This window comes from Saimiri boliviensis, chromosome 11 (genome assembly GCF_048565385.1).
Source record: "Saimiri boliviensis isolate mSaiBol1 chromosome 11, mSaiBol1.pri, whole genome shotgun sequence".
NCBI classification, from domain to species: domain Eukaryota; kingdom Metazoa; phylum Chordata; class Mammalia; order Primates; family Cebidae; genus Saimiri; species Saimiri boliviensis.
In genome coordinates, this window is record NC_133459.1 from 18,523,079 (window position 1) to 18,535,965 (window position 12,887).

At 49.0% G+C, this 12,887-nt stretch overlaps 1 protein-coding gene across 2 annotated transcripts; it reads right to left on the reverse strand.

Moving 5' to 3' along the window:
* Positions 1-406: 406 nt before the first annotated feature.
* Positions 407-8,624, reverse strand: LOC101038779 (group IID secretory phospholipase A2). Of its 2 annotated transcripts, none has more exons than XM_039474049.2 (4): positions 8,538-8,624; positions 4,742-4,886; positions 3,924-4,030; positions 407-1,535 (listed from the first exon to the last, which is right to left on the reverse strand). In XM_039474049.2, exons 1-4 carry the CDS (start codon positions 8,575-8,577, stop codon positions 1,462-1,464), a joined length of 366 nt encoding a protein of 121 aa, XP_039329983.1. In that variant the 5' UTR covers positions 8,578-8,624; the 3' UTR covers positions 407-1,461. The 2 variants fall into 2 exon arrangements, with proteins under 2 accessions (XP_039329983.1, XP_039329982.1); XM_039474048.2 differs by having other exon boundaries at positions 407-2,680.
* Between the last annotated feature and the right edge of the window lie 4,263 nt (positions 8,625-12,887).

Genomic DNA, 12,887 nt, shown 5'->3' on the forward strand with positions numbered 1-12,887 from the left:
AGTCCGGTGCAATGGCTCATGACTGTAATCTCAACACACTGGGAGGCCAAGGCAGGAGGATCACTTGAGCCCAGGAGTTTGAGACCAGCCTAGGCCACATAGTGAGACGACATCTCTACAAAAAATATGGAAATTCCCCGGGCATTCTGGTGCCTGACCACTCAGGAGCCTGGGGCAGGAGGATCACTCGAGCCATGGAGGTGGAGGCTGCAGTGAGCCATGATCACGCTGCTGCATTCCAGCCTGGGCAACAGAGCAAGACCCTATCTGAAAAAATAAATGCTTATTTTTTGTAGAGATGAGATCTATGTTGCCCAGTCTGGTCTCTTCTTATTTTCATTTATACTTTAAACAGAGACTATTTCCTCCTAGTCAGTGATATAAATGGATATTTTTTAAAACTAGATATTATTTTTATTTTATTTTATTTTTTGAGACAGAGTCTTGCTCTGTCGCCCAGGCTCAAGTGCAGCGTCATGATCTCGGCTCACTGCAACCTCCACTTCCCAGGTTCAAGCGATTCTCCTACCTCAGTCTCCTGAGTAGCTGGGATTACAGACACCCACCACGGTGCCTGGCTAATTTTTGTATTTTTAGTAGAGACAGGGTTTTGCTACGTTGGCCAAGCTAGTCTCGAACTCCTGACTTTGAGTGATCCGTCTGCCTTGGCCTCCCTAAGTGTTGACATTACAAGCGTGAGCCACTACGCCCGTCCTAGACTTTATTTTTATGTGGCAGTTTTAGGTTCACAGCAAAATTGAGAAAGTACAGAGATTTCCCTATGCTGTGCCCCCACACAGGCACAGCTGCGCTCCACCCCATGAGTATCCCATCCAGAATGGTGCATAGGACTGGAATTTGAACCCAGCGGCCACAGTCCTTCATTCTTGTGACACTAGCCCACATGAGCCACTGCATCTCAGAACTGCTCAGGCAGCCGAGCCACGGTTGGTGCCGCAGGCCCAGAGCATGGGCGACTGCAGGTGCCTAGAAACAGCTAACTACACACGAATGGCAGCTTGGGAGTCCTCATAGGAAAAAGGTGTCTTTCCTTAGAAGCAGAGCCCGAGACAAGGATTCTTGTGCAAACACTTTACTGAGAAAGTACCTTCTGGAGAAACCTGAGCGGGAACCAGGAAAACTGGGTAGGCTATGGGGTGAGACCAAGCAGAGAGGAGGTTCCAGGAGAGGCCTGGCCTCAGCCTGATCCCAGGAGGAACTCAAGGGTGTTGTTCCATCCAGATGATCCTGCACAGAGGCGGGTGCAGGGGGGGTGGCGTCAGTCTCTCCTGGCCATGGGTGACAGGTGGCCTCTTGATTGGAGGGGTGGGGCGGGGGCCCGGCAGCTCTCAGTAGACCAGGACAATGCTCAGGAGAAGGAGGCAGATTGGAGAACTTGGCTGCCAACACCTGGCCTCACTCTGGTAGACGGGCTTCGGGCCTGGAGGGGATCTGAATGGGTCATCCACTCCATCTGCTGTAACCTCTGTGCATCCTCTGTGGGCTCACCCCAACCACAGGTATGAATCGAGCACCTTGCATGTGGGAAAACAGGGGAAACAGAGATGGCACAGACATGGTTTCCGTCCTCCAGAGGCTCCAGTCTAGTTGGGGGAGATCAGAGAAGTTCCATTTGCCACCCTAGGCCAAGCCTGGTAATGGCAGAGCCATGAAGCCAAGCTGTGGGAGCTTGGAGGAGGGAGTGAACGCTTGCAGCCAGGGAGGAGGAGTCAGCCCTGGGAGACTTCCGGAAAGTAGCCCTTTGACCCCAAGGACGTGGGGATGAGTCGTGATGAAAGTAATGGCCATTCAGTAGCCCCTGGTAATTCACCCTGAGCCAGTGCCTGCAGGCCAGACAAAGTACTCAAGGCTCTGGTGCCTGGAGCCACGGAGCTTGTCTAGTGCTTCACCCAAGAGGGATTTCCAGAGCTCCTTCTTGGTTCTGAATGTTGCTGAAAGCAACCAGGGAAGCAACTGAGTTTAAGACAGCTATGGTCTCCACCTGCAGGGATGTCAGAGCTTGCCTGGGGAGAGGGTCACATGGCCAACTGTGCGGGGGGCCCCCAACGCCTATGAGAGGCTTTATCTTAGGACAGTGGAAGGCCTTGAGGTTTTAAGAGAGACAGCCACATGGACAGAAAGATCAATATTGCCCTTTAGAGTGGCTGTTCCACTTGCAGATCTCAGATTATCTTGGAGGGGTGAGAAAGGACCGGTGGGGGGCCAGCAGGTGGGGGACAGCCACAGTCCCCTCCCCCCACCCCAATGCTTTTGTCCAAACACCATCCCCGAGGGCTCCCTGGCTTGGGCTTCTCCTAAGATTCCCATCCGCCCTCAGAGGGCACAGCTGCAGCCTCAACTGGGAGGATGTGGAAAGCTTCAGAAGGTCAGCAGGCACCGGTAGGGAGTTCCGGGACAGGCTGGGACTACCTCCCCCAGGAGTGTTTGAAAAGCCAGGCCGGTTCAGGTTAGATACTGGGGTGGGGATGCTGGAGCTCCATGCTGAGGAACAGGGTAGAGGGTGTGGACTTCTCCTAGCACCCAGGGGTCTGCCCCTGGCAGTGGGGCCGCCAGTAGAAACGCAGTTTCTTCTGGTAGGTGTCCAGGTTGCGCTTCAGGCAGAAGGCCACCTCCTTGTCACAGGCACACAGCTGCTGCTCACACCAGTTTCCCTTGTCAGCTGTGGGCAGAGGATGGGGAGCTCTGTGTCTCCTTTCCAGAGACAGAGCCAGGTATGGGTCTAGCAGCCTCCGAAGGCACTGCAGTTCCTGCTCCATCGAACCCCGGATGGGAACCTGGGGGTACCCGTCCCAGCGACCTTGAGTCTAGCTGCATGACCTTGGCCACGTACCGTAACCTCCCTGTGTGCCACTGCATCTTCACTTATTTATTCACCCATTTATTAAACAATTATTGAGCACCTACCGTGTCATGGCAGGACAGGACTGAAAGATAGAGGCATGGGAGAGAGGCAGGTATTAGAGCACCACAGGGAGGAATAAACAACTATGCAAAGTGGAAGTAAGGAAGCACGCAGGGCTAGGAGAGAAGAAAACAGAGTGGAAGAGCCGTTCGAGGTGAGATCCGAAGGGTCTGCTCTTCCTGGAGAAAGCTGGGGTTGGGGAGTGGGGGATGGCAACAGTCTATGCAATGCAAAGACTCTGGGCTGGAGGGATCACGGTTTCATTATCTATAAAGTGGGGATAATGGTAAGAGCTGCCTAGGGGGCTGTTATGAGAGTTAAAGTAAGGAAGACAAGGCACTTAGCCTATGGTTAAGTGCTCAATAAATGTTGGATATTATTGTTACTGTTCCTGTGAGCTCCTCAATTAGCAGCAGCTGCCTTAATGAGCCCTCTTGATGAGCCTTGGAGACCTGCTACATGTCTACATTTGTGATGCTGGAAAGGATGCAGGGGCCAGGTGTCCTGGGTTCTAGCCCAGGCTCTGTCAATTGGAGGCAAACACTTCCCCACTCTAGTTTTGGTTTCCTGGTCTGTACAATGGAGATAATCAGGGTTTTGCTGATCCTCGACAGGCTGCGGTGATGATGAAAATCACAGCCAATCGGGAGCCCTGTGTAATTTATTGTGGCAGGCATCCTGTGAGGCCCATTCTGTCTGTTTCATTTCAGTTCTTACAATAAGTGAATGGGGTAGATTACAGATGAGGGTACTGAGGTTCGGAGAGGTTAAGCAATGTGGTCACCAAGCGGGTCAGTCGTGGGCCTGAATTCCAAATGTTAAAGGGGTCAATCCTCCCATGGGCCTTCTACCCCGATACCCATCTTGCCTCTTCACAGTCCAACTGCAGCCAGTGGGCCCGTGCAAAAAAAGAGAGGTCTAGTAGCTGTGCTGTGAAGGCAGTGGGGCCAGAACGCCCTTCCTGGGTCTCCAGCTCCAACCCTGAGGTCTGGGTACTCACAGCAGTAGATTTCCCCCTGGGAAAAGTTGTATCTGTAATGGTCCGTGTGGAAGCGGCATCTGTGGGTCTTCAGGTGGGCGTAACAGCAGTCATGGGTCCGGCAGCACCTGGAGCAGACAGGGTGCATAGCTGCACGGGCCCCCGGCCTACTGGGGTCTCTAGCTGCTGTCACCCCGGAGAAGAACCCATGTCCCCACCTGGGAAGAGACAAGGCCTGCAGGGCTCCAGTCTTCCTTAGGATCATGGTAACATTTTCTGAGCGATTCCTATGTGCCAGACACCTGCTTTATCTACGTATTCTGTCTTAATCCTTTAGACCACCATGGGATGGAGGTGCTCATATTATCCCCTTTTCAGAGATGAAGAAACTGAGACTCGAGGAGGTCAAGCCACTTGCCCAAGATCACACAGCCTATAAGTGGCAGATCAGGGCAGTGCCTCCAGGCCTGGCTGCCTCACCGCTCCTCTAGCAGATTCCCAGGGTTGTCATGAACATCAAATGAAATAACGGCAAAAGGAGGGTGGGGGCTTTAAAAAAACGATGTCCATTGCAGCGGGGAGTGAATGTGGTGATCGTAACTAGAGTAGGGGATGGGAGTGCAAGGGAGTGGCTGGCCTTCAGGGACCCTGGGAAACCTTCTGTAAGGGAAGCTCCAGGAGGGCTGGGATGGTGTCGGCACTCAGTGGTTTCCAGCACATAGTAGGTGCTTGACAAAATGGATTCAACTCAACTTAATGAATAGTGGAGAGGTGGAGAGGAAAGACGAGTCCCGGAGTCGGGGGCAGAACAGGATTGCCATCCCTGGGAAAGGAGTTACCAGTCGGAGCCATCTTTGGGTTGCCCTCTGCCACCTAGTCCACAGTAACAGCCGTAGGGCCAGTAGGAGAGGAGGGGTGTTTTCCCAGTCACTTGCTTGATCATCTTGTTCAGGTTCAGGATCCCGCCCTGGATTGGAATCACACCTGCCAAGCAGCCCAGCAACCAGGAGAGGAGAGAAGATACATTTCAGGACAGCACCAGTGGGCACAGGATGGCACCTCTGCTCTGCCTAGACCAAATGGGTGACCTCAAATGATGATGAAAATAAAACAACATCTATTACTGCTATTTAAAAAAAAAAAAATGTCAGGCTAGGCACAGTGGCTCACACCTGTAATCCCAGCACTTTGGGAGACAAAGTCTCACTCTGTTGCCCAGGCTGGAGTGCAGTGGCATGATCTCGGCTTTGGGGGGCTAAGGTGGACAGATTGCTTGAACCCAGGAGTTCGAGATTAGCTTGGGAAACATGGCGACACCCTGTCTCTACAAACAATACAAAATTTAACTGGGTGTGGCGGTGAACTCTGGTCTTCCCAGCTACTTGCAAGGCTGAGGTGGGAGGATCACCTTCGCACTGGGAGATGGAGGCTGCAGTGAGTAGAGATCGTGCCACTGCACTCCAGCCTGGGCAACAGAGTGAGACTTTGTCTCAAGGAAAAAATGACAATTATTGAGTGCTTACTATAGGCCTTCTTGTGTATTGATTTCTTGACTCCGTTTGGCTAGATAATTACTGTTATATTAAATAAAGAATCTTTTTATTTTGGAGTAATTCTAGATGTAAAGAAAAGTTGCAAAGATGGAAAGTTCCTGTATACCCCTCAGCCACTTTCCTCCAGTGTTATCCTCTTACTTGTGATTCATTTGTTGAAACCAACATTGGTACAATGAAGGTTATTTTTAATCCCCTTCTTACAGATGAGCAGTTCGAGGCTCAGTAACTTGCTCAGAGTCTTGGTGGCTAATAAACGGAGCCAGAATTCATCCTTAAGATGGTCTGGTTTCATTCTCTGTGTCTGGGCATTGATTTCCCACTCCACAATGGGAAGAATAATCCCAACTCACCCTTCTTACCCCCAGCCCCTAGAAAAATCTGAGTCTCTAATAAAGACAGTGTGTGGGTCTTCTGGGAAACAGAGTGATTTAGAAATTGATGCTTTTCACGGATAATTTTATTTCATTCATAATAACTGCTGGTTAGAATTGATGGTAAGGGGAATTTATTTTACTGGAAGTGAGGAATGCATTATGTTGAGTTAGGAGAAATAAAATATATTAAGTTCATGAATTCAGGTGGGAGGTTGGGAAAAACAGATAAGACAAAAGGGAACAGAAGTGCACACGTGTGCAACCCCAGGAGATGATTCGAGAATGCAGGTAGCACACATCCAGATGGAGCCCAGAGTCTCAGAGAGACGGGGCTGGGCAGCCCTGCTTCAAGTGAGCCTAATTGTGGAAACTGCACCCAACCTCGGGCAAATGAAGTCAATAGTACAACCTCTCTTCCCACCCCAATGGGCTCCAATGTGGGGTACTCTAACCTCTGTCTTCTTAGGGCCCCACATTGGGGCCCGTTGGGTTGGAAAGGGAGGTTGGAAGGAACTCATGCAGTGGGCAAAGAGTGAGACCACAAATGTGTGGCCTTGGGTTGCAACTAAAAGTGACTGGGCCTTCATGACCCCAGTGTGTTTCCTCGATGTATGGGAGTCCATGTTGCCATGCCTGTTTGACATGGTGACCCCAGCTGTTAAGACATGTAAAACAGAAGCCTGCCTAACCTTTGGCTGCACTGGTGAAGGATCCTGGGGCCTCTGGAATCATACGCAATCCATCAGAGATTCCTGGATTCCATAAGGAATCCAACCGCAAATGGAGAGTCCACCTTGCAGACCAACCAGAGCCCCGTGTTCAGAATCTTGCCTTTCTCAGGGGACCTCTGTTCTCTTTTTCTAAACTTAGCTCTTTCAATCTGGGCTCAGAAATACAGAAACTGAACTCACACCTGAATGACGCAGCTCTCCCTTGCCATGTGAGAAATACATTCAGCTTTGATTCAGAATGCTTTTGGGTGGTCTTATTGGTCATGTATATATTTTTTTGAGATGGAGGCTCACCCTGTCGTTCAGGCTGGAGTGCAATGGTGCGATCTCGGCTCACTGCAACCTCCACCTCCCAGGTTCAAGTGATTCTCCTGCCTCAGCCTCCCGAATATCTGGGATTATAAGTGCACACCACCACGCCTGACTATTTTTTGTATCTTTAGTAGAGACAGGGTTTCACCATGTTGGCCAGGCTGGTCTCGAACCACTGACCTCTTGATTCACCCACTTTGGCCTCCCAAAGTGCTGGGATTACAGGCCTGAGCCACCGTGCTCAGCTTATTTGTCATAGTTTTAAGATGAGGAGGACCCAGCCTGAGAAGTGGAGCTGGAGCTGTGGCTGGGGAGGTGAGGTGAACTGACTCAGCTTGTCAGCAGCTCTTGCCTGGGTAGCTTTTCCCACCCTTGGCTGCCACTGATGGGGATGAAGCTCCTTCTCCCAAGGGATGCGCACAGTGGGTGGGAGGAGATACCACTGCCATCTTTCGTGCATGTGCCATGTGTAAAGCTATTATTTACACTTACTCAACACTTAGTATCTGTTTTCTCATTAGAGTCCTTCCTTCTAACAGCCCTATGAAGGGGGTTGTGCCCATTTTACAGATGAGGATATTGAAAGGTTGGGCACTTTGGCTAAGTCATACTGCCAAGAGATGGCGGGGCCTGCATTTGACTGAAGGTTCATCTATGTATTTCATCTCTGCAGTCTCTTCCCTCTTTACATCTGAGAGATACATTTTTGCAGCTTGATGGCGAATTTCCTAACGGTTTTTGCTGTAATCCTGGAGACATGTTCCTCTAGAGAATTCCAGAGTCCCAAGATACCATAAAACTACATTTAAATATGCAAGTCCTTTCTCAATCACAATTTTGAGATGGATTGAGGGAAAAAAGACCAATTTCCTAGCAAGTGCATTTTACGTTTGGTTTGCTTAAGATCAAATGGAAACTGCTCCACCCCTCATCGAAGGTCAAGGGAACCCTCTTCCCAGGTTATAGGAAGATCATGAACATGAAACAACTCTAAAAATATGGAGTGCTATGCATTCATAATGGTTGTTCCTTTTTCTTTCTTTCTTTCTTTTTTCTTTTTTCTTTTTTTTTTTTTTTTTTTTTTTGAGATGGAGTCTTGCTCTGTTGCCAGGCTGGAGTGCAGTGGCTTGATCTCGGCTCACTGCAACCTCCACTGCAAGCGATTCTCCTGCCTCAGCCTCCCGAGTAGCTGGGACTAGGTGTGAGCCACCATGCCCAGCTAATTTTTGGGTTTTTAGTAGAGGTGGGGTTTCACCATGTTGGCCAGGATGGTCTCCATCTCTTGACCTCATGATCCGCCCGCCTCGGCCTCCCAAAATGCTGGGATTGCAGGTGTGAGCCACTGCGCCCGGCTGGCAATGTTGTTATTATTCAGTAGGAAAGGCAGGGGTGAAGTGATCTGTGTCCAAGGCATCATCATTACGGACCAGCAGGCCCCGGTTCTGGACTTCTAGTTTCTTCCTGTCACAGCTTGGCCACCCATGGCTGAAGCTACCATGCTAGGAGATTGGCGGCCACTGAAGGCTCTTTGCAGAGGGGCAGAAGGATTGGGGAGTTGGGACCAGGGTCCTAGGGATCAGAGCAACAGCCCCCAATCTAGCAAAGACAGGTGCACTGGCCTCCCTCCTTCCCTTCCCAGTCTGGGTTCAGTCCCTGACTCACCAACCATCACCACCAGCTTGCACAGCAGAGCAAGTTCCATGATCGCAGCTCAGGGCAGTGGAGGCAGCTGCTAGAAGTCCCTTTCCATGCGGGCGGCCCCCCCTTATATCGGATGCACCACACCCAGCCTCGTCCAGCCCTCCGTCCCACCCCCACACTCATGGAGGCAACACATGCTTCTTTCGCTTCCACTTTTCTGGCACTGGGGAGGTTTTTTTTTTTTTTTTTCTCATATGGGTTTTGTTTCCCACTTATTTATTTATATTCATATATATGTATATTTTGAGACAGGTTCACACTCTGTCACTCAGGCTGCAGTGCAGTGGCATGGTCATAGCTCACGGCAGCCTTGACCTCCTGGACTCAGGCAATCCTCCTTCCTCAGCTTTCCAAGTAGCTGAGACCACAGGCATGTGCCACTATGCCTGGCTAATTTTTCTCTTTTTTTAAACAACACTATGTTGTCCAGGCTGCTTCCAAACTCCTGGCCTCAGACAATCCTTCGGCATCAACCTCCCAAAGTGCTGGGATTACAGGTGTGAGCACCAGGCCTTGCCTTCCCCGCCACGCCCTTTTTGATAAAAGAAACATACACTCGGTGTAGAAGATTTGGAAAACCTAAACAGTAAACTTAAAGCCACCTGTAAATCGATTAAGCACCATTGGCATTTTGATGTACGTCCTTCTGTGGCCCCGTCACTGCCTGCCTCTTTCTGTCTCTCCCTCGCTCCATACTTTTCCCTAACCAAAGTAGGAAAATGTTATCTATGCAGTGCTTCGTAGCCTAGTTTTTCATCTGCTGACATAACTTACAAATGTTTCCATGCCATTAAATATTCTTCTACAGTAACACTGTGAAAGGCAGGTTCCTATTTCATTATACTGCTATATACATTATTATTCTGCTACATCATTTATCTAATGAAGCTCCATTGATGAATATATGGGATTGCTTCTGATGTTTTTTTTATTAATCTGGACTGTACAGTGAAAGAAGGCCAAATTTCAGTTCATGTCCAGAATTGTTTCCATAGTATCTACTCCTAACGTGGACTTGCTGAGTCAAAGCACACACACGATTTGAAGGCAATTGATGTGCGTTGACAACTTCCCCTGCAGAGGTCTGCCCCAGTTTATATGTGAGAATCCTAATGAGGCTAATGGGGTGGAGCCAGCCCAACTTGGGTGGAGGACCTGACAGGAGGACACATGGCCACAGCACGGAGATGGTAGCCACCAGGGCTCCCCCGAGAACCTTGTCTCTCCACAGCAGAAACTGCTTCTTTGATACCTGTTAGAAGGCTGTCCGAGGACAGAATGCCCAGGCTGACCTCTGCTGCCAGCAAACCAGCTCATCCGAAAGAATATGCCAGCAACAGTCACTGCTAGGAGCTTCTCTCTCTCCCTTCTCTTTGTTCTTCCCTCTCTTTTAAATCTGATCATTGCCTTTGTTCCTTGATTCAGTCAACCAGCTGACCACCTCACACGTGTGCCAACAATCTACGTGCAAAATAAGTCAGCAGCAAGCAAAAGGGAGACCTCTGGTGCATTTTTTGATACACCCCTGTCCACATAGGCTCAATATTCATTCCCTTGTGCACTTACCAGTGTGATGTCTTACCCTGTGGACAATCCTAGACCGGGGCTCTTGGTGGCCCACGTGGCTACCTCTCAGAACCCACGCCACCCTCCATCTGGTATGGAGGAATGGGAGTAAAAGTAGCTACAAGCCCTTTGTTGATTCCAGAAGGCTTGTCCCTAATGGGAGAGAAGGGCTTTGATGCTGCAGAGCATCCTCATAAACCCCATCGCCAGTGTTATCTCGGACACCTCCAGAAACCCCAGGGCACATCCAGCAGGCAAAGTGTGGGATCAGACAGATGTGGTTCAAATCCTGGTTCCTTCTCTTACAAACGGTGGGACCCTGGAATAATTACTTCACCTCCAGGAGACTTAGTTTCTTCATCTGCAAAATAGGGTCAACAGACCCTCCCTTTCCTGATGGCTGTGAGATTTAGAGACAACGTCCATAAAGCACATAGCACCAAGCCTCACCGATTCAGGGAATGCCATTACAGTAGCCACAACATGCCTGGAGGTTACGAGGACTGGGGAGATGGGATTCAAACCCAGATTGCCTGGGTTAACAGCCTGGCCTCCCTGACATTCTGGCTGCTTACCTTGGAGCAAGCTGATTATTAGCTTCATGTCTTCCTCTTGCTCCTGTGTAGGACAGGGGTCATGACAGTACCTACTTCATAGGGTTATTGTGAGGATGAGAAGATGATATGTGAACAGGGCTTGGTCCACAGCTAGAGACCAATAAGTGTCAGTTGCAGTGACTCTCATCCTCCTCCTCTTCCTCATCACTGCTTATAATAAGTAAACTAAATAACCTTTCTTTTGCATGCTCTGATCTGCTGTCAATCCTATCCATTGGTTTTTTGTTTTTTGTTTTTTTTTTCATCTCAGTGCAGCATTTGGTCCTCTCTACAAATTTGGTCTGGGTCTTTTAAGTATCTTCCATGCTTCTACTGAACATGTTCAATCTTTATCTTTTTATTTATTTATTTATTTATTTATTTAGAGATGGAGTCTCACTCTGTCACCAGGCTGGAGTGCTGTGGTGTGATCTCGGCTCACTGCAACCTCCACCTCCCAGGTTCAAGCAATTCTCCTGCCTCAGCCTCCTGAGTAGCTAGGACTATAGGCGTGTGCCACCATGCCTGGCTAATTTTTGTATTTTTAGTCGAGATGGGGTTTTACTATGTTGGCCAGGCTGGTCTCGAACCCCTGACCTCAGGTAAAGCCCACCTCAGCCTCCCAAAGTGCTGGGATTACAGGCATGAGCCACTGCTCCTGGCTTCTTTTATCTTCTTAAACATACAGAAGCTACAGTAGTTCCCCCTGATCAGTTTCCTGGCAGTTTCACTTTCCACGGTTTCAGTAACCTGTACTATACAGGACACTGAGATATTTTTAGAAAGACAGAGAGAGACCCACATTCCCATAACTTTTATTATTGTTGTGGAAGTTCAGGAGACCGGAGAGACCAATGGGTGAAACAGGAGGACTTTATTTAGGTGCACCAGCTTAGCAGATTCACATCCGAAAACTGAGCACCAAAGACAGGGCTTGACCTTTTATACATGACGTACAGAGTGGGGTGAAAACAAGTTTGCAGGTGCAGAACAAAGACAGTTTATCGAGCAATGACAGGCACATAACGCAGGCTTACCTATGACTTTCACTGTGTGGCACAGATGCTTGTTATCTGCAGAGCTCAAGGATTTTAGCACGGGCTTTATCTGTTGGCCTCCGCCACAGCATATATAAGGCTGGAGTCCAGCCTGCTTAGGCATTTCTCATGACCTTCACTGTGCTACAGAAACTTACAGTTATCAGCTCTGGAAAACAAGAATACAAGAATTTACAAACTTATAAAACTTGCAAAGCAGGATACAATTCCAGAGGAAGGGGAAGGACTCAGGGAAGTTTGCTTATAGAAGAAAAATTTGATTTCTGCCCCTCTTTCCCACATTATTATATTGTCATACTTGTTCTATTTACCATTCATCATTGTTGTTAATCTCTTACCATGCCATTTACCGAAGATTTGAACAAGCGTAGTCTATCTGGGGTTCAGTCCTATCCGTGCTTTCAGGCAGCCACTGGGGGACTTGGAATATGTCCCTGCAGATAAGAGAGGACAGCTGCAGTTGTAACTTTCAATGGTCTCCATCTACTAATTCTATTGTTTATTACTGGTTATTTTTCTTTTGTTTGATGATTTTTTTAGTATAGATTTCCAGAAGTGAAATTTCTGGGTCAGAAGATATAAAGGTTTTTGGAGGCTGGGTGTGGTAGCTCACACCTGTAATCCTACCATGTTAGGAGGCTGAGGTGGGTGGATCTCTTGAGCCTAGGAGTTCAAGACCAGCCTGGGCAACATGGTGAGACCCCATTTCCACTAAAAATTTTAAAGTTAGCTGGGAGGCCGGATGTGGTAGCTCGTGCCTGTAATCCCGTAACTTTGAGAGGGTGAGGCGAGCGGATTGTTGAGACCAGGAATTTGAGACCAGGCTAGCCAACATGGTGAAACCCTGTTTCTACAAAAAATACAAAAGTTAGCCAGGCGTGATGTTGTGTGCTTGTAATCCCAGCTACTCGAGAGGGGTGGATCTCTTGAGCCCAGGAGGTCAAGGCTGCAGTGAGCCAAGACTGAGCCATTACCCTCCAGCCTAGGTGACAAAGTGAGACCCTGTCTTGTAAAAGGAAAAAAAAAGAAGAAGAAGTAAAATTGACTGTACATGGTGATGTGGGCTTGTAGTCTCAGCTACTCAGGAAGCT

Bases quoted from the DNA above. Each gene is read 5' to 3' on its own strand.
- LOC101038779 (XM_039474048.2), bottom strand. From the start codon at position 8,577: ATGGAACTTGCTCTGCTGTGCAAGCTGGTGGTGATGGTTG. The intron at 4,887-8,537 runs GTGAGTCAGGGA...GCTGCTTGGCAG, and splicing joins CAAGCTGGTGGTGATGGTTG to GTGTGATTCCAATCCAGGGC. The intron at 2,681-3,923 runs GTGAGTACCCAG...CTCTGCCCACAG, and splicing joins CCAGGGGGAAATCTACTGCT to CTGACAAGGGAAACTGGTGT.